We start from the raw sequence: 24752 nt of genomic DNA on the forward strand, positions 1-24752 counted from the left end.
GTAATCTTGAATGGAAAGAGACAGGAAAGGGCATGATTAAGTGATAGAAAATGGAAGAAAGAAAGGGAGAGGCTGACCATAATCTCGCAGTTGCAACACTATGACAAATAAGGTATAAGCTATCTTACCAATGAGGTAGAAGGATATTTAATAGACCAAAGAATTTAAAATCCTAGGGAACTTTAATAATCAGCCACAGAAGAGGCTGTTTGTTGTGGCTCATGCCACAAAATGCCATCAACAAAGTAAGAAATAGTAAAATAAAGAGAGCAGTAGATGGTTTAATCTTGGTAGACAGCCTGTGCTGCTTCTTGTCTAGCACCCTCCCCTCCTCAAAAAGTGAGGGTGGAATGGGTGGTGGTGGTAGAAAGGGGCATTCAGTCTCAAGGCTTTACTTTTTTTTTTTTTTTTTAATGTTTATTTATTTTTGAGACAGAGACAGAGCATGAACGGGGGAAGGTCAGAGAGAGAGGGAGACACAGAATCTGAAGCAGGCTCCAGGCTCTGAGCTGTCAGCACAGAGCCCGAAGCGGCGCTCGAACTCACGGACTGTGAGATCATGACCTGAGGCGAAGTCGGACGCTTAACCGACTGAGCCACCCAGGCGCCCCTCAAGGCTTTACTTTTAAATCTGGTTCCAGATGACTCTCCACAGCATACATCACACCTTCCTTCATACTTGAAGGGAAAATTCCTTAAGAGTTCACCACATTTGGGTGTTAATTTTAGCATAAGCTTTTGTTCTTCTATAAGAAGTATCTCTCTGGATTCAAACCACAGAAATGTCAATGAATGTTATTTCCATTGTGTAATCAGTTAAAAGTCACCAACAAATTGAAATTTGACATGATGCATTGATAGTTTAGGATCATTTTTCATCAGTCCCATGTTCTTGTAGTTGCTTTCAAATGTTACAGGTGATTACAGGATTTGAAGTATTCCATGAAAACAACATTCATGCTGGGATCATTAAACTACATTTCTGATAAAGTCTTTTAGAAAGTTTGTTTTTAACTTTTGTCTTCAAGAGCTACTTTCTTCTTGCTGTTCTGACCAGTGACCTTTTTCCTGTGACAAGAAAATTAGAGAAAGTTGAATCTAACATTCTAGATATACGTACTGTCTAAAACTCTGCCAGTTTAATAAACGTTTCCTGAAGCCTACTGTATAATCAAGTACATGAGGCACTAGGAACACAAGGATGCATTAGATGTGGTTTTTGCCCTTTAGAAAACCACAACCCCCTAAGTAAGACAGAACATCACAGGAAACCACACTACAACATGGTATAAAAGACAGCCTGACGGTGGTCTAATAAGGGTTCACATTGATTAAGAGCTAGATACTGCTATAAGTGCTTCATATGTATCAACTCAGATAATCTCCCAAACTTATGAAAAAGATTCGATTATTACCCTCATTTATGAGGCAAAGTGGTTGAGTAACTTGCTGATTATCACACACTGGTAATTAACGTTAAATATGAACCCTGACTGTCTGATTTTAGAGTTTGATGAATCCCATCAATTAGGTGTTTAACAAAGAAAAAGGAAAAAAGTTTTGAGAAGATAACCAATGTTTTCCTACTATAGTTTAGTAATGCAAAGCTCCTGGATGTATACTCACTCATTTAATCCTCAACCAACCTTGAGTAGCAGAGTTGGGAATGATTTACATACTTATTTCCATCAGACATAGGGGTAAGTGACTTGTCCAAAGTCACTAATACCCCAAGAAAAGGTGGTATTAGAGCCAGTTCTTCTGACTCCAAATCCAATTTTTCCCTCCACTGTACCAGATTGAGTTTATAGAGACTAAAGTCAGGTCCACTAGGCAACAGGATTCAGGTTGATATGGAAAGCTGGGCCTGAAGATATGAACTTCAGCGTTATCAGCAAGGTGTGGGTAGGGTCATTAAAGGAACATCTAGTGTTGGGTCTAGGGTCATCTAGGGTCATTAAAGAAACACCAAAAAGGTGAGCAAGGGTCAGATCAGGTGTTGTTTACATGCTCTATGAAGAAGGATGGCTTTTAAATGTAAGGACAATGGAGACAGCCATAGCATTGTACATGGGGGGCTGCAATGACAAGATTTATACCAAGTGTCCTCAAAGTCTCAAAGCACAGCTTGAAGCTTTAACACCTCAAGTGTAAATGCTACAAACTTAAAAAATCAACAAAGTATAATTCTTTAAAATACTGAAGTTTCTTATTAACATTCAACATACCCAGCATCTTATACTCCAGTTGATTTCTGACTTTTGTTAAAACTTTCATCAGCTGTTGCTCAGTGCCTGAAGAGATTACATTTCTAATTCTTGCTTTAAGATCACTCAAAGAATAAGGTTCTGATGCATACACAACAGTTATGATACAGCCCACCACAAGAAAACGTCTAACAAGACAGGTTAGGTGACCAAGGTGGCCAAGCAGGGTGACTGTTTCTACCAATCCACTGGTTTAAGTGTTACCCAGAACTGCTGTCACAAAAAAATTTAAAAACGTATTAAGAATTAACACAAATAAGTACAAACAAAATGTTTTAAGTTTTCAAATGACGCTTTTGTAAGTTTGTAGCATTTATTCTTTCCAAGTTATTAAAGCTTAAAACTTCACTAAAACTTTGGGACACTGTTCACTCTATATACTTGAACCAAACATCACTTTCTCATAGTCAATACAAAATGTCAAGTAAGACTTAGAAGGAAAGTGCAATGCCAGTTTTCATGCCTGTCTCTTTTATATGGCCTAAATGTTACCTGTCCTTAAAGACAGTTCTACCTCCTTGAAGCTTTTTGTAATGACACCAATTCAAAATATTTCTCATCTCTAAACTTTTATTTAAAAATTATTCTCTAATTTTTTTCATGTATACTAATCTCCTTTCCCAAACTCTAGGAAAGGGGCCTCATTTTATATTCATTCATTTACGCAAGCACCTGGCAGGAGAAAAGGTACTTGGTAAAGGCCTACATTTTGTATATATTATATGTTAACTGGTACCAGTAGAATTTGAAGTGTCATTTTCCTTCAATAGTGTGAAGAGTAGCATTGATTAGCATGGTTTTGACTACCTCTATCAAAAGGTAGTCTTGTGTGTGCCAAAAAAAATCAATGCTTTAACATCCTCATAAAACTCAGCTAAACCACTACAAATTTACCCAAAGCATACTTTTTAGAGGTGTTACAGTGTGCTTCAGCATAAGCCTAAGATCGTACTGAAATCCTGCCTGAATAGGGAGCTTCAGGGACGACTCCATCAATGTGAGTCAATAGCCCTAACTGCCTCAGCAACATGTCCTGGTGTAGGCTGTGTGGAGGTGGTGGGCAGTGCAATCCTAATTCAAAGTGAACTGAAATCATACTTTCAAAGATAGAAAAAACCTGAGTATTAATATACAAATACAGAAAAATTCCAAGATTGAATCATCCAAGTTCCCAAATCACAGGCAACCTAAGATGTATTACTTTTATCACATTCTATATAACAGACTGAACCTATCAATTCTACCTCAAAAAATTTATCCTAAGGAAAAATAGCGTCTACTATATGACAGAGTCGAACAGCAACTTTTCTCATCATATACTTACTGTTTATTCTTAGCTTTTTCTAAGAAATATTTTGGAGTTGTACTAATGCTCTCCCTTTCCAATGGCTTCTTAATCATCTTTTTCTTTTGTTTGCTGAAAGTTACAAAGAGAGGAAAGAATTAAATTCAGTGGAACTTAATCAAAAATAGCTAAAGCTAAAACTGGTTTTGATTCTTGATCATAAAAATTCACTTTTTAATCTACTTACGGGTTTATGACGACACTGTATCCACTTTAAAATGCCAAATTACCTAATAGCATTTAGAGAGGTAACCCAAAGGGATGATAAATTCAATTTCTTAAAAAGCCACTGATTATGATTAAAATATGTCCAGTGTCACACTTATAGCCTGTGCCAACAAGCATTACAGTTTGATTTTGAGCAACTGTTTTCTATTAGTGCTATGAACTAAAATCAATTCTAAGCATATTTCGTCACTTACATTGAATACTTTTTAAAAAATCTGAATACTTAATATTTCAAGAATGAAAAAACTGACAAGGGAAGAAGATATAACATTCACAGATATTAAAAAGGAATTAACTTTTATTTTAAAATTTCTAAAAGTAGTAGTATTGCTAGAACTGTAATTGTAAGAGTGTGAAAGCAAGAATGCATACAGAGAGAGAGAAAGAGAGGGAGAAGATCTAGGTAAATTCAAGACTGTACCTTGGTAGTTTTTGGAAACCTTTTATGTATTCTGGTACAGGACATCCGGCCTGCTGTATAACATTGGCAACACTGAAAAAGGAACCCATAAGCATAAATCTGTATAAACCCATAAAGCATTAAAGTGATGTTTATGCATTAAACCCTCTGTGCAACTCAAGAGGAACTAAAACTACACAAAAGAAACAAATGCAGTATAGTGTTCTGCTGTAAATTACCACCAGATGTAATCACACTGAATTAGAACTATCTGCTGGACTGAAATCCATGTGACGATGAGGAATTTTATCTAGCAGCTATTTCTCAACATTTATCAAGCCCTAAAAAGCTACTAAACCCGATCCTGGATGAGGCACAAACTAAAGAAGGCACAAGCTTCAATTTATTAGATACTAGTGCTTACCTATGCACTTGGCATGATCTTAGGCTTTTCACGTATATAATAACTTATTCAACATACACAACAACCCTTTACTAATGAAATACTATCATTATCCCCATTTCCCAGATGGAAAACTGAGAGGCATAGTTATGTTGATATGGAGGTCATCATATTCACATGCTTGGGAGTTACTGAGGAGACTGTATATCAATCTAGGCTGTTGGAATATACTACTCTACACATGAACTTGTGAAAAGTCTGCTCAAAGTGAATCCAAGGCTGCCAGAGCCAAGGTTCAGAAGGCACAAATTGAACAGATCAAAGTACAGACTGCCTTTGGCCATAACTCATTTCTTAGAAATGTGAAGTGCTATCAATTATCGTGAGTCTAAATTCATTGTAGGCAGCTAAAATGTAGGAAACTCTGCTTTTATTTTAAAATCTATGATGATGGGCTAAATTAAGACCCAAGGTTCTAAAAGTATATCATATGTTACCCAGGCTTCAAGGGGCTGCAACTGAATAATACTGGAATATGTTACTAAAATAGTTTTTCCTAGGACTAAACATAAAATTCCATATGCCCCTAAGATTAAAGGGAAGGATGCACCATGGTTAAGGGATAATTTTGACTGGGATGACAAGACTCAGGGGTTAACTTTATTCACTAAACCAAAAACTTCACTATTAAATTATAAGTAATATTAACCAATGGCTATTGGGAGAATCCTGAGTCTGAAATTTAACAACGAACATTCCATTATGAATACTTCCAAAATCTAATAATGGATAGGCAAAATCAAGGCCCTTTGACCATTTTTCCCTTGGTCATGGCTAAAATCTGGTTGACTAACACCATAACAGAATTTGGGACCTGACCATCTTGTAATTATCTGTTAATTGTGTGTGCATATACTTAGGAAGTGATCTTGCCATCTTAATACTAAGTTATTTTTCCTAATTTACCTTCTTAATAATGGCTTATCATCCTCAGTGAAAAATGTAACAGCTTTTCCTTTATGCCCTGCTCTTCCAGTTCGACCTAAGGAAAAAAAAATCAGACCATAAAAACACTTTTCTGGGGAAAGGGAACTTCAAGATTTACATATAAGTCACTGGCTTTTCACTAAAATGAGCACTAAAAAAATAAGCACATTGGAAGAGAACAGGAGGCATTAAAATGAGTGGTGCCCAACGGTGGTGGCAGGGGTGGGGACAGGAGACACAACTCACCGATCCTGTGGATATATTCCACTGAGCTGGTTGGAAAGTCATAGTTGATCACCAAGTTCACACCTTTAAAATCAATCCCTCTGGCTAGCAAGGCTGTACAAATAAGAACCCAGATTTTTCCAGCTCTGAAGCTGTGGACTGTGTTATCTCTCTGTTTAATAAAACACGTGTTATATGTTTTAGTACCACTCTGGGAATAGAAAACAAGTACTTCATAAATTTCATGCCAATATTTTAAAATTTAGTCGTTCTTTATCATTTTCAAAGTACACATTTGGCTTTACCTGTTGCTGTGTTCTCTCAGCATGAATAACATCCACATTTATACCTTCATATATGAGCTCATGAAATAGTTCTTTAGCCCTTTCAATGGACTGAACAAAAACAAGAACGGGTGGGTTGAAACCCTAAAAGAAAGGCAAAAATCAGCACATATAACCCATAATCAAGAATAAAATCACAGTATTTCATATGATTTTAGTTCATAAAAGCACCAAATTCAATTTAATGCACTTTTTATTGCCAATTTCTCAGATCAGTGGTCTACACCTGCCGTCATCTTCTTCACCATCCATTCTCAGCTTGAACTCTTATTTCATCGTGCTAATTCCAATAATATCTAATTAATCCCCTTTACTCTTTTACAATGATAGATGCCCACTCCTTAAAACAATCATCTCTTGGCTTTTGTGCCTCAGAGATTTTTAAATTCTGCTAAAATGTATTAACTCTCTTTTTAATTCATTGTTTATCCTAATCGTGGGTATTCCTCCAAAGCTTAGTCTTTGGTTCTCCGGTCTCTCAATATAATCGCTATCTTATTATGTTAGACAGAATCTGTTACCAACTACCAGCTCTAACCAGATGTTTACATTTCTATCATCAAACCCCACATCTCTTTCAAACCAGCTTTCTATATTTTCAACTGCTGTATTAGGGTTTAACCTTTTTTTTTTTATTTTTTAAATTAAAAAAAATTTTTTTTTTTTTAACGTTTATTTATTTTTGAGACAGAGAGAGACAGAGCATGAACAGGGGAGGGGCAGAGAGAGAGGGAGACACAGAATCTGAAACAGGCTCCAGGCTCTGAGCTGTCAGCACAGAGCCCGATGCGGGGCTCGAACTCACGGACCGTTGAGATCATGACCTGAGCCAAAGTCGGATGCTTAACCGACCAAGCCACCCAGGCGCCCCAGGGGTTAACCTTTTTACTTTGGTTCACAAACTCCCCTTTCGGAATCTACCGAGGCTATGAAGCTAATAGGCAACCATGCATTCACACAAAATCTGACATATCATCAGAGGGTTTACAGACTTCCTAAGGACCAGACATGGCTAGAGATCCCGGATGTATAATCTCTAGGTTGAGTATCCATGTGGAAAACCTTAAATTTCCTAGAGCCAAATGATATCTTTAAGAATATTGATGAAACTGGGGCGCCTGGGTGGCACAGTCGGTTAAGCTTCCGACTTCAGCCAGGTCACGATCTCGCGGTCTGTGAGTTCGAGCCCCGCGTCAGGCTCTGGGCTGATGGCTCGGAGCCTGGAGCCTGTTTCCGATTCTGTGTCTCCCTCTCTCTCTGCCCCTCCCCCGTTCATGCTCTGTCTCTCTCTGTCCCAAAAATAAATTAAAAAAAACGTTGAAAAAAAAAAAAAGAATATTGATGAAACTAATGCACAAGCATCATGTGCCAAGCACTATTGTAAGCGCTATATTTATATTAACTCATTAATACTAAAACTATTCCCTGAGGGAAATATTATTATTTCCATTTTATACAAGACAAAGGCATGAGGTTAATTTGCCTAAAGCGAGAATTCCAGTCCAGGTAGTCTGGCTCCATAGTTGAAGCTCTTCACCCCTTCTATAGTCACTAGGTACTTGCAAACACCTTTCCCTTTCATCCTCCAACTGCTCTTAATTTTCCACCACTGAGGCTGTCACCCTCATTTCCCTCATTTATTTCCTCCTCATCTCTAAGCAGCCTAATTTAACAACGTACTAATTGGTTTCCTTACTTTTAGTCACTGTTTAAGTAATTTTCCTTAAAATTCATTTCCTTAAAATGTCTGGTGGTTTCTCTTAAGGTGACCCCTACTTTCCTGTCCAACTTGATCTTTAATTCTCACCTTAAACTCTTTGCCTTAGACAGGTGACCTCTTCATGAGTCTCCCAAACCCACTGTGTTCACGTGCACTGCTTAGACTTTGCTCTAGTTACTCCTCCAACCACTAACTTCCCCCACCCTTTTATCTCACAGATCCTTCAAGGCCCACAGTAGTAGCATTTCCTCCATAAGGCTATCCCCAACCAATTCAACTCTCCCTCTTGGCCCCAGGAAGACTACAGGGATGCTTAAGAAAAACGCTTTTATGGGGCGCCTGGGTGGCTCAGTCGGTTGAGCGTCTGACTTTGGCTCAAGTCAGGATCTCGCAGTTTGTGAGTTTAAGCCCAACATCGGGCTCTGTGGTAACGGCTCAGAGCCTGAAGCCTGTTTCAGATTCTGTGTCTCCTCCTCTCTCTGCGCCCCCATGCTCATACTCTGTCTCTCTCTGCCTCTCAATAATAAATAAACGTTAGGAAAAAAAATTTTTTTTAAGAAAAACCCTTTTAGGACACTTTATTGCAAACTATCTTACACAAGTATATTTCTTTTACCCCTAAAAAAGAACAAATTCTAAGGACAGGGCTTAGGATTTCTATTTGTTTTATTATTCCCTGCCCTGACCCCTCATAGTTAACTTTTTAACTATGGCTTCTACTCAATACTTACTGAAGGGATAAAAACAGAAAACCGTACTCAGTGTCCTACTCGTTCTACAGTGCTCCAGTTCTATAAGAAACCAGCAGAAGGATGGCGGGAGATGAAGGGAGCCAATACAGATGTGGAAGATGTGGAAAAAAGAGGCTTTCAGGGCAGGAGGTAGGTCTTTTCCTAGCCCACCCTGAGCTGGAACAGAAAACTTAGCATATTCTAAGTGGTGAGCCTCCCAGCCTTGGGACAACAGTTGACCTAATGTGCTTACAAATTTACCACTGGATTACTAATATGATATAGGAATAGTGCTCAGCCTCCCACCAGTCATCTAAGACTTGATGAGTTTCATCCAAATTCAAGAAGATAGTCCAAATATACCTTTTTAACAAGTTCTCTCATGGCCAGAAGCTTCCCAGTCTCAGACCCAACAAAGAGAAGCTCTTGTTCTACAGTCTCTACTGCAGAATTCCTGAAAGGAAAACATACCTTGAAGATTGCAAGAACCAATTTTTGTTTCCCCACAGCCTGAATTCTAAATAAATGAAAAAACTTACATATAACCCCCAAAGAATCAACCTTTCCATTGTCAATATAAGCATTTAATTATTTATACCTTAATCTGAAGACAAAATAAACCCTATACCCAAGGGGGGACTTGAACTCACAACCCTGAGATCAAGAGTTGCACAATCTTCCAACTGAGCCATCCAGGTGCCCCAAAGTTATTTTTAAATGTTTTATTCTAACTATAAATGTTATCTAAAGAAAATTTGGGGCACCTGGGTGGCTCAGTCAGTTAAGCGTCCAACTTTGGCTCAGGTCATGATATCATGATTCGTGAGTTTGAGCCCCGCGTTGGGCTTTGTGCTGACAGCTCAGAGCCTGGAACCTGCTTCAGATTCTGTGTCTCCCTCTCTCTCTCTGCCCCTCCCCTGCTTGCACTCTGTCTCTCTCTCTCACTCAAAAATAAACAACCAATTGTCCATAACTCTACCATTTTAGAATAAATTTTGACATTTTTTTGTAGTCTGGTCATAAATTTTCATGTATTTAATTACAAAAAAATTCTAAAAATAAAATTACTGGATCAAATAATTAGAACAATTTTAAGGTCGTTATTACTTGTCTGAGCTTTTTTTCTTAACGATTAGCAAGTTTTTTAGTAGACAGTTGTGGGGGAGGTATCTTAAGGCTTTATAAACATTGTAGGATGCTGTAGTACACTACACTATGTCATAAATATTTTTTCCCTTCTGTTGTCTGCCTTTATGGTGAATTTGTTCTGCTTTCTTTTTTTTCCTCAAGTTTACTTATTTTGAGAGAGAAAGAGTTATTTTGTGCAAGAGTGGGGGAGGGGCAAAGAGAGAGGGAGACCAAGAATCCCAAGCAGGCTCTGGGCAGTCACTGCACAGCCCAATGCCGGGCTTGAACTACAAACTGCGAGATCATGACCTGAGCTGAAACCAAGAGCCGGACGTTCAACTGACAGAGCCACCCAGGCGCCCCTACTTTCTTTTTATATAACAGAAGTTTTAAGTTTAAAGTAGACGGGGCATTTTTTATTCTCCCATTTAGCTTTTTTTTTTTTTTTTTTTTTTTACTTAATATGGTATTATAAAGAACTTTTTCATAATAATTTTCATACTTATCATTTCTTAGGTTACACAATATTATATCAAGTGGCTATAATTTCCTACAACTTTTTTCTACTAGTGCACATTCACTTAGCATAAAATGCTCCCCCAAGTATTTTTTTTAAAGGAATTATAAATCAAGGGGCTTGGTAATATCAGCTTTCTCCTCTGTCGTCCTACTTAATTAAGCCATCCAAGAAACTAAATCCCCTGGGTGGCTACAGAACTCAGGTCATGCTTTGTGGATGGGAAAAATCAACTGAATGACAGAAATACTAACATGACAACTTGAGAATCTCCCCTTGGATTATTCTAAAATAGAAAATGCTTAATCAATCTTGACTTTAAAGAATTCAGTAAAACTTTCCCTGTTATTAATCTAAGGCCAAACAACCTATCTCCTTGAATCTAAAAAAGAAAGGACTTGTATTAAAAAACCAAAAATCAGTGGATAACACAGAAGAACAATTACCTTGCTCCAATGGATACAGTGATGACATTGTCCAGGTTGAGTTTGCACCACTGCTCCACATCATATGCAAAAGTTGCACTGAACATAGCTCTTCTGACCTTATGGGATGTGCAGGCCAGGAAAATGGAAGCCAGCTGGTCTCTGAACCCAGTTTTGCCATCTTCAAACAGTTTGTCTGATTCATCTACCACCAGCCACTCAACACTAAGAAATAACAACACAATTTGTGGGTATTGAACTGGAAGATCTAAGACGCTTCACTAAATTGTGGGGATACAAGAAGTCAAACCATTATGCTCCTTCTCAGATCCACACAGCATACCAGAAAAAGGTAAAATAAAAATCAGCAGGAAAAAGGTAAAAACAAGGTAAACATAAAGTAGTGTTCTATTCTGTTAGCCTCAAAGAAAGGAGGTCCCATTAGCAACAACAGAGCTTCACATAGACCTTATAAACTCCATCACCACTGCTGAAAGCTATGAAAACATCTAAGGGAATTCTGTACTAACTGCTTATCAGAATCTGTAACTTTCTTCTAGACCAGACAGTTATTTTCCTGTGTTTAATAAAAACCATTGTTCTCAGCACAAACACTGACTAGAAGTTGGTAGATTGCAAGCTCCAAAAGGCAATAATACAAGCAATCAAGGACAAAATATAATCAACCAAGTGAAAATACACATAAGAGAGATTAAAATGTTATCTGTACCTTGTTAAATCTATTCCTGGAGGATCCTGCTTTAATAAGTAGATTAGTCGATTTGGAGTAGTCACAAGAATATCTATAGGAGAAACAAATAGTACAGATTGTAAAAGCAAGATTCATTTCCCTCAAACTAGGGAATTAAGTCTCCTGAATTTCAGTGAATAACCTGAAGAGGGGAGAGGAGGGGGACGTTATACTCGCTATCTTACTACACCAACACAAGTTCTTTCTTATTTGTAAGCTAACATATATATTTTTTTAATCCATCATAGCACAAATTATGCTTACTCTCCTTTTATATTTGATCTGCCTACTCAACTTCTAAGAAGCAAGAACACTATAATCCAACAGTGTTATTTTCAAATACTTCATTTTGTTTCTCAGAAAAATCCTTTCTTTAAATGAAATTTTACTTAGAAGCTCAAGATGAAAGACAGGTAAAAGCTGGTTTTCTGACTGATACAAGGGTAGGGATGTGAGCCATTCTTACCTGCAGAGTATTTCCATGGCAGATTAAAAATCAATAGTATAAGGCAGGGTTTCTCAGCCTTAGCACTACTGACATTATGGTCCAGATAATGTTTTGTTGTAGGGGACAGTCTTGTGCATTGCAAGATGTTTAACAGCATCCCTGGCCTCTACCTACCACAGGTTAGTAGCACCCCAGTTCTGACAACTTAAGGTGTCTCCAGATATTGCCAAATGTCCCTGGGGTGGAAGGTGGGTGGGGGCAAAATTGCCTCTGGTTGAGAATCACTGGTATATATTTATATAACTACTGAGTGGGAACGGGGAGATCTCTTTTAGCTTCTCTAAAAACCAAACTGATTGTGTGCATGCCTACATTTTTAAGAACTCTTAGGTGACAGAATATCTGTAATTTGCAAGTCCCTTGTATGCTCTACAGCTCAAACATGAATCCCTTACCAAACTTCTTAGATGATTTAGGTCCAAATTTCTTGGCTGCCACTGCTGCTTTGTGTATCATGTGTATCCTGAATCCTGTTCCCTCAGAGATTTTTACTAACTCTCGGTGAATCTAAAATGGAAAATGATAAAAACATTAGCTGCTAAGATACTTAAATGAGATGTACTGTCTTGTTTACATTATTAAAATAAATCTATTACCAACCCATGAATAAGTTATTTATTTATCTTAAAGTTTTATTTATTTAAGTAAACCCTATACTCAATGTGGGAAATTAAACCCATAATAACATGTACATTAACCTGGAATCTCGGCATTTTCCAATCTGCTATGTACTGTTTTTAGAACATAGTGCTATTATAAAACTATTTCATACTTGGCATGTATTTTCTATTAAGCACATTGGAAGGGTAGAACAGGTCACTGTATGTTTTTTTTTTCCTCTCAAAAACTGAGATGAGGTTTCATTCACCTAGGTGAGAAAAATACATTTTAGAGAGGAACTATATATTACCGTAGCCTAAGCTTAAAAGGTCTTAGAGCATTTACCAAAGAATCATTAATGTTAAAATCGTTGTTTTAGAACATCATAAAAAGACAAAAAACTTGCCCATGAACAGTAAGATACAGAATAGAATGCCTGTACAGAATACTTGCCCATGCCAAAAAACAAGGACCTTACTCTTTTTGAGATCTTTTTATTACCCTCATAAAAGAAATGACTGAAGCAAACACCAAACCCATCCTCTTTCAAAGCTACAAGTCATACCTGGTTGGCAAGTTCTCGTGTTGGTGATATAATCAGGGCTCTGAAGCCTTTATTTGTGGGTTGTTTTAGTTGCATCAAAATGGGAATGCTAAAAGCCAAAGTCTTTCCAGATCCAGTAGGAGCAGAAGCCAGAAGTTCTCGACCCTAAAAACAAGGCATATTACATATAAGTACATAAACTTTCCAGAGCATGGTTAAGTAATGCAACCAGCCACAGAGATAATAAAATAATCATAATGAATGCAGTCATTCATATTCCCACTGCTAATCTAACTTTTCCCACATTTGCTTTTCTAACATCATCCACCAGTGCCCCGTGGAGTTTCTGAGCATTGCCACCAAATTCCATTTGAACTGGGTAAAGAATATGGATAACTAAAATCCAAAGATAATTCAAAACCTCAAGTATTTCCATTACTTCAATTTTTCTTTTGCACTAAACTCTTATCAAAGCAAAATTCTAAAACCAACTTTTCCCCCCAATGTCAGTATTGCTCAATCCCTAGGGAAGATGGTTTTGTTTTTTTTTTTTAAGTTTAATTATTTATTTTAAGAGAGAGCGAGTTAGCGAATGAGTGTGGGGGGAGAAGCAGAGAGAGAATCCTAAGCAGGCTCCATGCCGTCAGCACAGAGCTCAACTCGTGGCTTGATCTCATGAACCATGAAATCATGACCTGACCTGAAAATTAAGAGCCGGACACTTAACCAACTGAGCCACCCAGACGCCCCTCCATAGCGAAGGTTTTAATAAATAACAGAATGGCTGAAGGTAATAAATAAAAACTGGCAATATCCTGAGTGACAGTAATTTATGTGACAGTCTTCAAAAAGTCACTATGATTTTAAAGCTTTAAGTTGCAACAGAAATAATCTTAAATGAAAATTAGAAGCAAATTTACTATAATGTGAGTCAACATCATTCAAAAGTACTCTCACTTCAGTTCCCAAAGAAAACAGAAAGGACAAGTATGGATGAAAAGGTAACACATATCTTTTGGCTACCAGAACCAAAGGCCATCTTGGCTACCTGGGGGGAAAAGTCAGCTCTCGTTAGTACAAAAAGAAACCTCAGAAAAATTTCATTTCCAAAACTCCTAAATTAATCCATACCTCTATCAACCAGTAGATAAACAAATTGTGATATTTTCAAACAACAGAATTCTACTCACAAATTACTGATCAATGCAACATGGATAAATCTCAAAAACAATCTATGCAGAGTGAAAGAAACCAGAGATAAAAAAATAAAAATAAATAATGGACGATACCACTTATATGACATTCTAGAAGAGGCAAAACTAATATACATGCAATAGAAACTAGAACAGTGGTTACCTCTGGGCAGGAGTGAGGACTGAATGGAAAGGGCACAGAATTTTCTGGAGCAACAGAAATGTTACACATCCCCACTGGGGTGACAGTTACATAGGGTATGCCTTGTTGGAATTCACTGAACTGTGAACTTAGAATGTATGCATTTTATTATATAAAGTATACTTCAATAGCAAAAAGTATTGGGGAAAAAAAAGTCAGGCTGTACAAGAATTCTATATTTCAGAAATAGTTCCTGGGAATTATAAATTAATCAGGGATGAATAAACAGAACAGTCCTTATCCTCAGAGGGTTTACACTCTAGAAAAATGCAAAAGGTAAACATAATTAGTATAAACATAGAGTAAAGTGTAAGATAAATGTGGTAAGAAAAAGAACACACTGAATACCTTGGAGAACTGGTGGTAGAGGAAACAGGGTTGGTAAAAGAAAAAGATCACATTGAATTATAGTGATATGGTGGCACAGACATTTGAGATGGACCTTAAAAGTAAAGGGAGGATTTCAACAGGGGGAGATAAGGTAGAAAGGAAAAACTTCAAATATGGAAGAGAACGGGCTAATACACAGAGGAAGGAATGTTAGAGGCATCATAGACCTTCATACTCACATGCAGCATAACTGGAATGGCTTGCATTTGGATTGGTGTAGGCATCTGGAAGCCTGCATCTAGAATGTTCTGAAGTAGTCGAGAATTGATTTCATATTCCTGGTCAAGTTGCTGAAATGTAGCGATTGGGTCAGGAAGATCAGTTCCTTGGACATGAATTTTGTGTTTATTCCGGAAGAAGTTTATCTGAAAAGTGAAAGAAAGGGGTCACCATAACTATGGTCATATACTTTATAAGATGTTATAAAACAACAGTAACAGTTTCCAGGATAAGCTTTAGTAGCATGAAACTTTTTGGTGAAATTCCAAGCACTAAAAGATACAGATACTAGATATATTTCATGCCCTTTCATAGACAGAAGACCTTCATAACAATAAAACCCATCCATCCACTTTCTTCATATTAATGTGTCAATACCATGAGTAATGTGTTATTCATATTAATATGCTACCATGGTAATTATTAACTTGTAATTTTATATAAGCTTCTAGAAGGCAGAAATTGAATCCATCTAGTATTTTTCTTTATATGCCACTTAACCACACAAGTGCCAATGCTTTTTGATGATTTACTCTAAACTCTACTTATTAAAACTGAGGACCAAAAACAGAGTCTAGAGTGTTGATTTGGTTTATTTTCCATTCTCTGATAGAGAGCCAAATTCTGGATTCTGGGTTCCTGAAGTGAGCTGAACAATATTCTCCATCTGTAACATGGCAGGCGTGCAACAGACATGACAATGATATATTTGTTGTTTTTTCTGTATTCTACTCCCCCTAGTCCCAAGGTATAAAATAGGTTTCTTAAGAATTCTAACTCTCAAATCCCTGTCAGAGGAAATCTTTTCTAAACCAGCTTAACAAAGAGAAGAAAGGGGGAAAATTTTGTTTATCAAAGGGGATATGAAATTTAAAAAGATTCATTCCAAATACATTATCAATCTTGAAATTTGAACAGGTCAAGAAATTACATAGTATGTAGTATATAAATATAGTATACTATATAAGAATAGTATGTATGTGTGTATACACACATACTGTATTCACTTTTACCAACAGAACACTCCAAGGACAAGGCAAAATTCACTAGGTCAGAAAATCAACTGGGGCTAAGACATTTTTCTAACCTTTTCTTTTCTGAGATTCTCCAACTTCCCTGAAGTTAGTTTATTTTCTCTTTTAATTTTTTTATCTTCAATTTTTGCTTCCACAGATGATATCCACTGTATAGAACCTTCTTCTTGAGAAGTAATTTCTAAAATATATATCAAAAAATTAAAAGATTTTAAATGCAACATCCTTTTTTTTCTTAATGTTTATTTATTTTTGAGAGAGAGAGAGAGAGAGAGTGAACATGAGCAGGGAAGAGCAGAGAGAGAGAGGGAAACAGAGGATCCAAAGCAGGCTCCAGGCTCTGAGCTGTCAGCACAGAGACCAATGTGAAGCTAGAACCCATGAACTGTGATATCATGACCTGAGTCGAAGTCAGATGCTTAACCAACTGAGCCACCTAGGCACCCCTTAAGTGCAACATTCTTGAGTGTAGCAAACAGGCCATAGCTTCACACTAAAGTAAAGCACTAGCTAATACAACTAGAGAAAAGAAAGTAATAAGAGGTATAAAAATTGGAAACGGAGAGGCAAGTTCTCTGTTGGTAAAATCAGAGCTCTGAAGTTATTTCAGCTGTGTACTATGTAGATGACTGTATACTTGAAAACAACAAGAGATCAAATTGAAAATACTTAAATAACAGATTCCAGGGGCGCCTCTGTGGCTCAGTCAGTTAAGTGTCTGACTTTTGATATCAGCCCAAGTCATGATCTCATGGTCCCTGAGATTGAGCCCCATATGGGGCTCTGCATTGACAACTTGGAGCCTGCTTGGGATTCTCTCCCCGCCCCCCTCTATGACCCTCTCCCTCTTGCTCTGTCTCCAAATAAATAAAAACATTTAAAAAAATTTAAGAGAGATTTCAATGAGACAACCAGTTTTTCTGTATGTAACCAGTTAGAAAATAAATACTATGAAAGAAAATATTTCACTTATAATAGCAATGAACACAGCATAGTAAGGACTACTGTAATATAAAGATAGCCATTCTCACTATAACTAAAATTAGTTTAACGAAAAGTCATGACAGGATTGTTTTGGAAACCAGACTAGCTGACTTTAAAATTCATGTGGCAGACACCTGGGTGGCTCAGTCAGTTGAGTGTCTGACTTCCGCTCAGGTCATGATCTCATGGTTCATGAGTTCGAGCCCTGTGTCGGGCTCTGTGCTGACAGCTCAGAGCCTGGAGTCTGCTTCGGATTCTGTGTCTCCCTCGCTCTCTCTGCCTCTCAAAAATAAACGTAAAAAAAAATAAAGTTCACATGGCAAAATAAATATGTAAGAATAACCTTAAAAATTCTAAGAAGAACAATAAGCAAGACCACTTCTGGTATTTCTTTTAAAATTTTTTCACTTCACTGAGGCACAATTGACATACAATAAATTGCATTTATTTGAAGTATAAATTTGGGAGGCGCCTGGGTAGCTTAGTCGGTTGAATGTCCGACTCTTGATTTCTGCTCAGATCATGATCTCACGGTTCATGGGTTTGAGCCCCGTGTTGGGCTCTGTGCTGACAGTGCAGAGCCTGCTTGGGATTTTCTCTCCCTCTCTCACTGCCCCTAGCCCTCTTGCACTCTCATTCTGTCTCTCAAAAATAGATAAATGACATTTAAAAAAAAGTATAAATTTGAGGAATTTTGACATATGTATACACCTGTTAAATCATCACCCCATTCAAGCTATACCCATCACCACCCCAAATTTCCTTGTGGCCCCTTTTAATGCACTGCTCTATCCCTAAGCAACCACATATCTGCTTTCTCACTAGAGATAATTTGCTTTTCTGGAATTTTATATAAATGGAATCATGTAATATATGCTCAATTTAGTCTGGCTTCTTTCACTCAGAATAGTTATTTTGAGATTCATCCATGTTGAGCATGTGTCAATAGTTAACTTTTTTTCTTATACGTAGCATTCCATTGTATGGATATACAAATTGTTTATCCTTCACCTATTGAAGGACATTTGGGTCATTTCCAGTTTTTAGCTACTGAAAATAAAGCTGCTATGAACATGTGTGTAGAAGTCTTCGTGAGGACATAAGCTTTCCTTTCTCTTAGGTAAATTCTTGGAGTGAAATACGTGCATCATATGGTAGGTGTATGTCTAACTTTTTTTTTTTTTAATTCCTTTGTCAATTTCTACCCAAAAAGCCTACTGGAATTTTAACTGAGTTTGTTTTACATTGATTCTACATTATCATTTTAGGGAGAAAATATTTAGTTGAACAATCAAAGCATGATATGCCATGGGGCACCAAGGTGCCTCAGTCAGTTGAGCGTCTGACTCTTGATTTTGGCTCAGGTCATGATCTTAAGGTAGTAGGATTGAGACTCTCTACCTCTGTCCCTCTTCCACACATGTGTGCATGTGCTTTCTCTCTTTCTCAAACAAAAACAAAAACAAAAACATGGTATGCCACACCACTCTGCACTATGCCACATATGTGCTAAGTTATATTTCTGGTTGCTTAACATTTGAATCCTTTTCCCAAATTTGTGGCTGGTCATTTTTTTTTTTCTTTTAACTAATTTTGGTGGAAGGCTTTGCAGTCAGGGAAGTAAAATGACTGTTATTGTAACACTGTAACAGCAAAACTGTGGAAACAAAGTAAATGTCCTTATACAAGGACTTGTCAAGTCAATTATGTAATAACATCCCTACAATGTGTAATGGCATACCCTATACTATGATTCAATGAACACAGCAGTGGACTTCCTGTTGATACAATGTTTCTGGTGGACAATTCCAAAATACCTAAATTTAAATCTATTTGTTAACACTGAAATTCCATTTCTTTTTCTTTTAACGTTTATTTATTTTGAGTTTGAGAGAGAGAGAGAGACAGAGAGACAGAGGGAGACAGAGAGAAAGAGCTCGCCAGGCATACAAGCAGGGGAGGGGCTGGGGGAGAGAATTCCAAGCAGGCTCTACACTCAGCACAGAGCCCAACAGCCCAACGTGGGGCTCCATCTCAGGAACATGAGATCATGACCTGAGTCGAAATCGAGAGTCAAACGCTTAACCAACTGAGCCACCCAGGTGCCCCTGAAATTTCTTTTTTTTTTTTTTAACACTTATTTATTTATTTATTTATTTATTTATGTTAATTTTTTTTTTTTCCAACGTTTTTTTTAATTTATTTTTGGGACAGAGAGAGACAGAGCATGAATGGGGGAGGGGCAGAGAGAGAGGGAGACACAGAATCGGAAACAGGCTCCAGGCTCCGAGCCATGAGCCCAGAGCCTGACGCGGGGCTCGAACTCACGGACCGTGAGATCGTGACCTGGCTGAAGTCGGACGCTTAACCGACTGCGCCACCCAGGCACCCCAACACTTATTTATTTTTGAGACAGAGAGAGACAGAGCATGAATGGGGGAGGGTCAGAGAGAGGGAGACACAGAATCTGAAACAGGCTCCAGGCTCTAAGCTGTCAGCACAGAGCCCGACGCGGGGCTCGAACTCACGAACCGCAAGATCATGACCTGAGCTGAAGTCGGCCGCTTAACCGACTGAGCCACCCAGGTGCCCCTGAAATTTCTTTTCTAAGAATTTATCAGATATAACCCCCACATACACACAAAGATAAGTGGAATAGCATTTATTGCCAACACGATAATAGCAAAAGTGAGGAAACAAACTAAATGTCCATCACAAAGGAATTTGTTAAATTGATTATGGAATGTACAATGGGATACTATTTTGTTAAAATGAGAAAGGCAGTGCAATTCCTACTGGTTGCAAACAATCTCCAAATATGTTGTTGTTGTTTTAACAAAGTGTAGGAGGAGGAAGGGTTCAGAATAGAATAACATATACAGTATGCTATTATTCAGGTAATAAAAGGAAGTATAATTATAATGAATATATATCTTTACAAAAATACATAAGAAAATGATTAATAGTGGTTGCCTCTGGAGAAATAAGGGACTAGAAATAGTGAGAAGAATGAGAAGAAGATTTGCTTCTAACCACTGTATAACTTTTAAAAACCATGTATAAGGATTTATTTTATTGAAAAAGGTAAACAGCTAGGAAACTTAACAGCTATAATGAAGAAGATACAGTACAGAAATAAACAACCAAACCTATGAAAAATAGGCAAAGAGTAAGAACAGATGGTTCACAAATGTTGAAATGTAAATATCCACTAAAGCATAAAAAAATGCTCAACGCACCAGTTATCAAGAAAATATAAACAAAAAAAGTTTCATTCATTAGATTGACAAAGAATTTAAGACCAGTAGTATCCAGCATTGACAAGGGTGTGGGAAGTCATTTTTCAGTATATGTTTAGAGAAAGAAGTGAGCATACTCTTTCAGCCAGTGATTCCACTTTTGGGATGCTAATTACAGAAATAACAGGACCTATGGAGCACCTGGGTAGCTCAGTCCTTTGAGGACTCTTGATTTTGGCTCAGGTCATGATCTCTAGGTTCGTTAATTCAAGCCCCAAGCCAGGCTCTGCACTGACAGCTGACAGTGTGGAGCCTGCTTGGGATTCTCTCTCCCTCTCTCTCTCTGCCCCTCCCCACCCTCAAAAATAAGTAAATAAACATTTATTTAAATTTTTACTTAAAAAAAAAAAAGAAATAACAGGACAAAAGGATATATGTACAGGTATCTTTTTTTTTTTTTTTTTTTTTTTTTTGGAGAGAGAAAGAGAGTGTGAGTGAGCAGGGGGAAAGGGGCACAGAGAGAAAGAATCTTAAGCAGGCTCCACACTCAGTGCGGAGTCCAACTTGGAGCTCAATCCCACGACCCTGGGATTATGATCTCAGCCCGAAATCAAGAGTCAGAGGCTCAACCAATTGAACCACAAATATCTAAGGCCCTCCACAAATACCTTTATAGTAACAATATCTGTAATGGGAAATACCTGGAAACAACCTGAATGCCATTAACTAATGGAATGACAGTATATTGTCTGACCTTAAGCCTGTATTAATATTTTTGTAATTGAAAAAAAATAATAAAGAAGGAAAAAAAGAAACCAAACACTAACCTGAAGTCATCATCTTCCTCTTTTTTTTGGTCTGCTCCCTCTTCCTTTCAGTTAGGCTTTCTTTTTTCTCTTCATCTTGAAGCTCCTGATGAGTTCTTGATGCTCCAAACTCACCTGGGACAGACTTCTTGTTTCCAAAGAAGTCCAGTCCCTGCAGCGCCTCTGAAGAATCAAAGTCATATTTCCTTTTTCCTACCTAAAACCCAAAAAATGTAAAAAGCAATCTACCGACTGACATTGCTTTCACCCAAGCAGTATTGGCAAGTAAGGATGTGGGTATAATAACTCACCATCTTTTTTTACCCTTTCACCAAGGGTGAAAGGTGTTTGTTGAACTGACAAGTGTGTTTTGGGCAAAAAGAACACAAGATGACAACTTTCCTGACCTTTTAACAGTAATAATCATAATAGCAATTAACACATATATGCTTATCAGCATAACATCTATATGCTGTCAGGCAGATTTCTAAGCATGTTTGTATACATTAAATTACCTCAGCCTTCAACAACGGTAAGAGGTAAACAGCGATATTACCAATGAAAAAATTCTCGGCATTTGGAGGTCAAACAACTTGACCAAGGTCTCAAAAGTATTTGGACCCCAAAAATCTGTCTCAAGTTCAGACTCTTAACACCATACTGCCAGAGAAAGGTGAAACACACGTGTCGCCCAATGACAAGGTTGATACTTAAGATTTTCCATAATCGGGCCCCAACTAACTTCTCCTGGCTTATCATTCACCCGCCACTTCCCTATGTAAGATTCCCCATTTCTAAATCACTCTTCTCATAGGTAACTTTACACGCCACGAGGGTGTGGGAATAAAAAGACCCATGCCCACTAAAGCTATACGCACGGCAAACCAACCTGGGTAGACTACAGTGAAAGAAACTGTTCTCTTCATTTTGGGTTAATTCTGTTTTTGAAATCCCTTTCCACCAGTTTTGGAGAAATAGCTACTTTTGAAAGGATTCTAATTGTGCTTTGAATAAACTAGAAACCGGTGAGGGGGCAAGGGTTTCCGTGCCAGGCCCACCTAAGACTATAAAAGAGGAGTAAGAGTTCACTCGGAAGGCAGGACTTGACCGGATAGGTCTGCGCTCGAACCCAACGCAAAAAGAAAGGAAATGCCTCACGACCAGGCCACGGCCTCCGCGTGCCGGCTCTACCAGTAGCCAGATCATTTTCGGGCTCCTGCGCCTTCTCTGTTACTCAGACTTGTTGATCTGCGCACAGTACCTGGAATCGCGCCGCGTCCGCCGAGAAACGTCTCACGTCGAATTTGGCCCCCACGCCAAGCCGGCGAAAGAGATCGTGAGCATCCATTTTTACCCAGACAGCTCCGCGACCGCAGGGCGCCTGCGCAGAGAACTTCTTCTCCTAGAAAGTCTGGGGCCCGAGCCGTGGGCGGAAGTGGTTGCGGGGGGGGGGGGGGGGGCGGGGAGGAGGGGGCGGAGCCTGGCGATTCTGAGAGGCTGGATCGTATAGCCTGTCTTTGTTGATTAAAAAAATTATTTATCAAGATGCTCTTATGCCGGGCACTGTTCTAGACTTTTATGGGTAGTTTGGTGAACGACACCTTAAGATTCCCCACCTCAGGAAACTTACATATAAGTGGAGACAAAATTGTTAACTAAGCAAGATAATTTCGAAAGTGAAAAGCGCTGTGAATGAAACAAGCAACAGTGTAATTGATAGAGAAAGGCACCGGGAGCAACTTCTAGGCAAATTAGTCAGGTTCATTCTGAAGAAGTGGTATTTGAGCTAAGAGAAGGCAGTCGTTCCCAGATCCGGGAACAGCATTCCAGGTAGAGGAAATATGTATTTGAAGAAGGGGGGAAAAAGGTTTGAAACATTGAGGAAATAGAAAGGTCAGGGTGACTGGAGCCAAGTTGCAATGAGGAAATGTAGTACAGATAAGGTTGGAGGGACAAATAGAAACCAGATCTCATTGAGTCATATAAGGAGGTCATAGTAAGGAATTTGGATTTTAATCTAAACTTGCTGTGAAGGTATTAATTATTATTATCTTTTTTTTTTTGCTGCGAGAACATGATTTAGCATACTACATTATATTTATTTTCTTCATTGTATTTGTACTGTACAAAATTATTCACTTATGCATTGCCTCTCCCCGTCCTAGAATGAAAGTCCATGAGCACAGGAATCTAATTTGCTTCACTGCTGTATTCCCAGTTTCTGTGCACTCTTCAATAAATATTTGATGACTGAATGAGTGAATGTTTTATAAAAGATTACTCTGGCTATTTAGAGAATGGATGTAGAAAGGCTAAGACTGGAAACAGGAAGGCTAGTCAAAGTAGAAGTGATGATGGTGGCTTAGTTTAGGGTGGGTCTCTGTGTGGATAGAGATGAATGGATAGATTTGGGATCTATTTGGCGGTAGAGCTAAATGCACCTGATTGATTTTATGTGGAGGTAATGGAAAGGGAGGAATCACACAAATCACTCCGAGGTTTTTTGCCTAGACCCCTGGGTAGATGGTATGCCATTTACTGAGCTAGGAACCACTATGGAAGAACAGGTTTTTGGTGAGGATGAGGCATAGGAGTGGTGGTGGTGGTGAGGAATTAATCGCTATGTTTTGGACACGTTAAGATACCTAATTGACTATAAGCGGAGAAGTCTGGGTAGGTAGTTGGTTCCCTAAGTCTGAATCTCAGGGAGAAAGGTCAAGGCTGGAGAAATAAATCTAGGAGCCATTAAAATATAAATAGTACAATGGAATACTATCTAAAAAGCATTTAACTTATTAAAATTGAGTTATACATATTCAACCAAAGAGTGTAAGAAATACTTTAAATAGTGTGGGTAATTCCTTTACATTCAAGGAAAGCAAGTGTGGAGTAAGCATGAGATGGGGAATGTAAATCTGCTGTATTCTCAGATGGAATCAGCCCCCCCCCCCCATTTCCCTCTCATAGAAGGAGAATCGTGATGTTCAACTTGTGTCCACTTTTTAAAAATAAGTATTTTTCATGAAACCTGACCCATAAGTGAAAGCCCGAAGTACTTTATCTGTTGCTTCATGAAAACAATTTATCTCAACATGGGAGGAAAATAATTGAAGTAGAGCTTATTAGGAAGTGAAATGTTGGCCTTCAATTTGGCACATAAATATGGTCATAACTATTTAAAAAATCAACGTGTGAAACCACAACTACCATACTTTATAGGAGATTTAAGGAATTTCCAAGAATAATTCTATTTCATGAATTTTCTTCTCTTCATGAATTGACTTCAGAACCCAATCCCTATGTAAGTGGTGACAAGCCATATCTAAAAGCATAATCATGTGGCCAACAGACTCATGAAAAGATGCTCAACATTACTCATCATCAGGGAAATGCAAATCAAAACTACAATGAGATATCACCTCACACCTGTCAGAATGGCTAAAATCAAAACCATAAGAAACAACAGGTGTTGGCAACGATATAGAGAAAAAGGAAACGCAAATTGGTGCAGCCATTGTGGGAAACTGTATGGAGGTCCCTCAAAAAATTAAAAATAGAACTA

The 24752-nt window shown here is 38.0% G+C and overlaps 1 protein-coding gene across 4 annotated transcripts; it reads right to left on the minus strand.

Annotated features, from left to right (window-relative positions):
• Nucleotides 1-409: 409 nt before the first annotated feature.
• DDX52 (DExD-box helicase 52) lies at nt 410-22579 on the minus strand. 4 transcript variants are annotated; one of them, XM_058704226.1, is made up of 16 exons: nt 22452-22579; nt 21328-21407; nt 21212-21294; nt 16215-16342; nt 15088-15273; nt 13145-13288; nt 12375-12486; nt 11451-11523; nt 10742-10945; nt 9014-9104; nt 6161-6283; nt 5877-6027; nt 5610-5685; nt 4262-4333; nt 3592-3684; nt 410-1068 (listed from the first exon to the last, which is right to left on the minus strand). In XM_058704226.1, exons 1-16 carry the CDS (start codon nt 22536-22538, stop codon nt 1011-1013), a joined length of 1761 nt encoding a protein of 586 aa, XP_058560209.1. In that variant the 5' UTR covers nt 22539-22579; the 3' UTR covers nt 410-1010. The 4 variants fall into 4 exon arrangements, with proteins under 4 accessions (XP_058560209.1, XP_058560211.1, XP_058560210.1 ...); XM_058704228.1 differs by having other exon boundaries at nt 21328-21373; nt 22452-22549; XM_058704227.1 differs by having other exon boundaries at nt 21212-21373; nt 22452-22549.
• Nucleotides 22580-24752: the final 2173 nt, after the last annotated feature.

Source organism: Neofelis nebulosa, chromosome 16 (genome assembly GCF_028018385.1).
Source record: "Neofelis nebulosa isolate mNeoNeb1 chromosome 16, mNeoNeb1.pri, whole genome shotgun sequence".
In the NCBI taxonomy this organism is placed as follows: domain Eukaryota; kingdom Metazoa; phylum Chordata; class Mammalia; order Carnivora; family Felidae; genus Neofelis; species Neofelis nebulosa.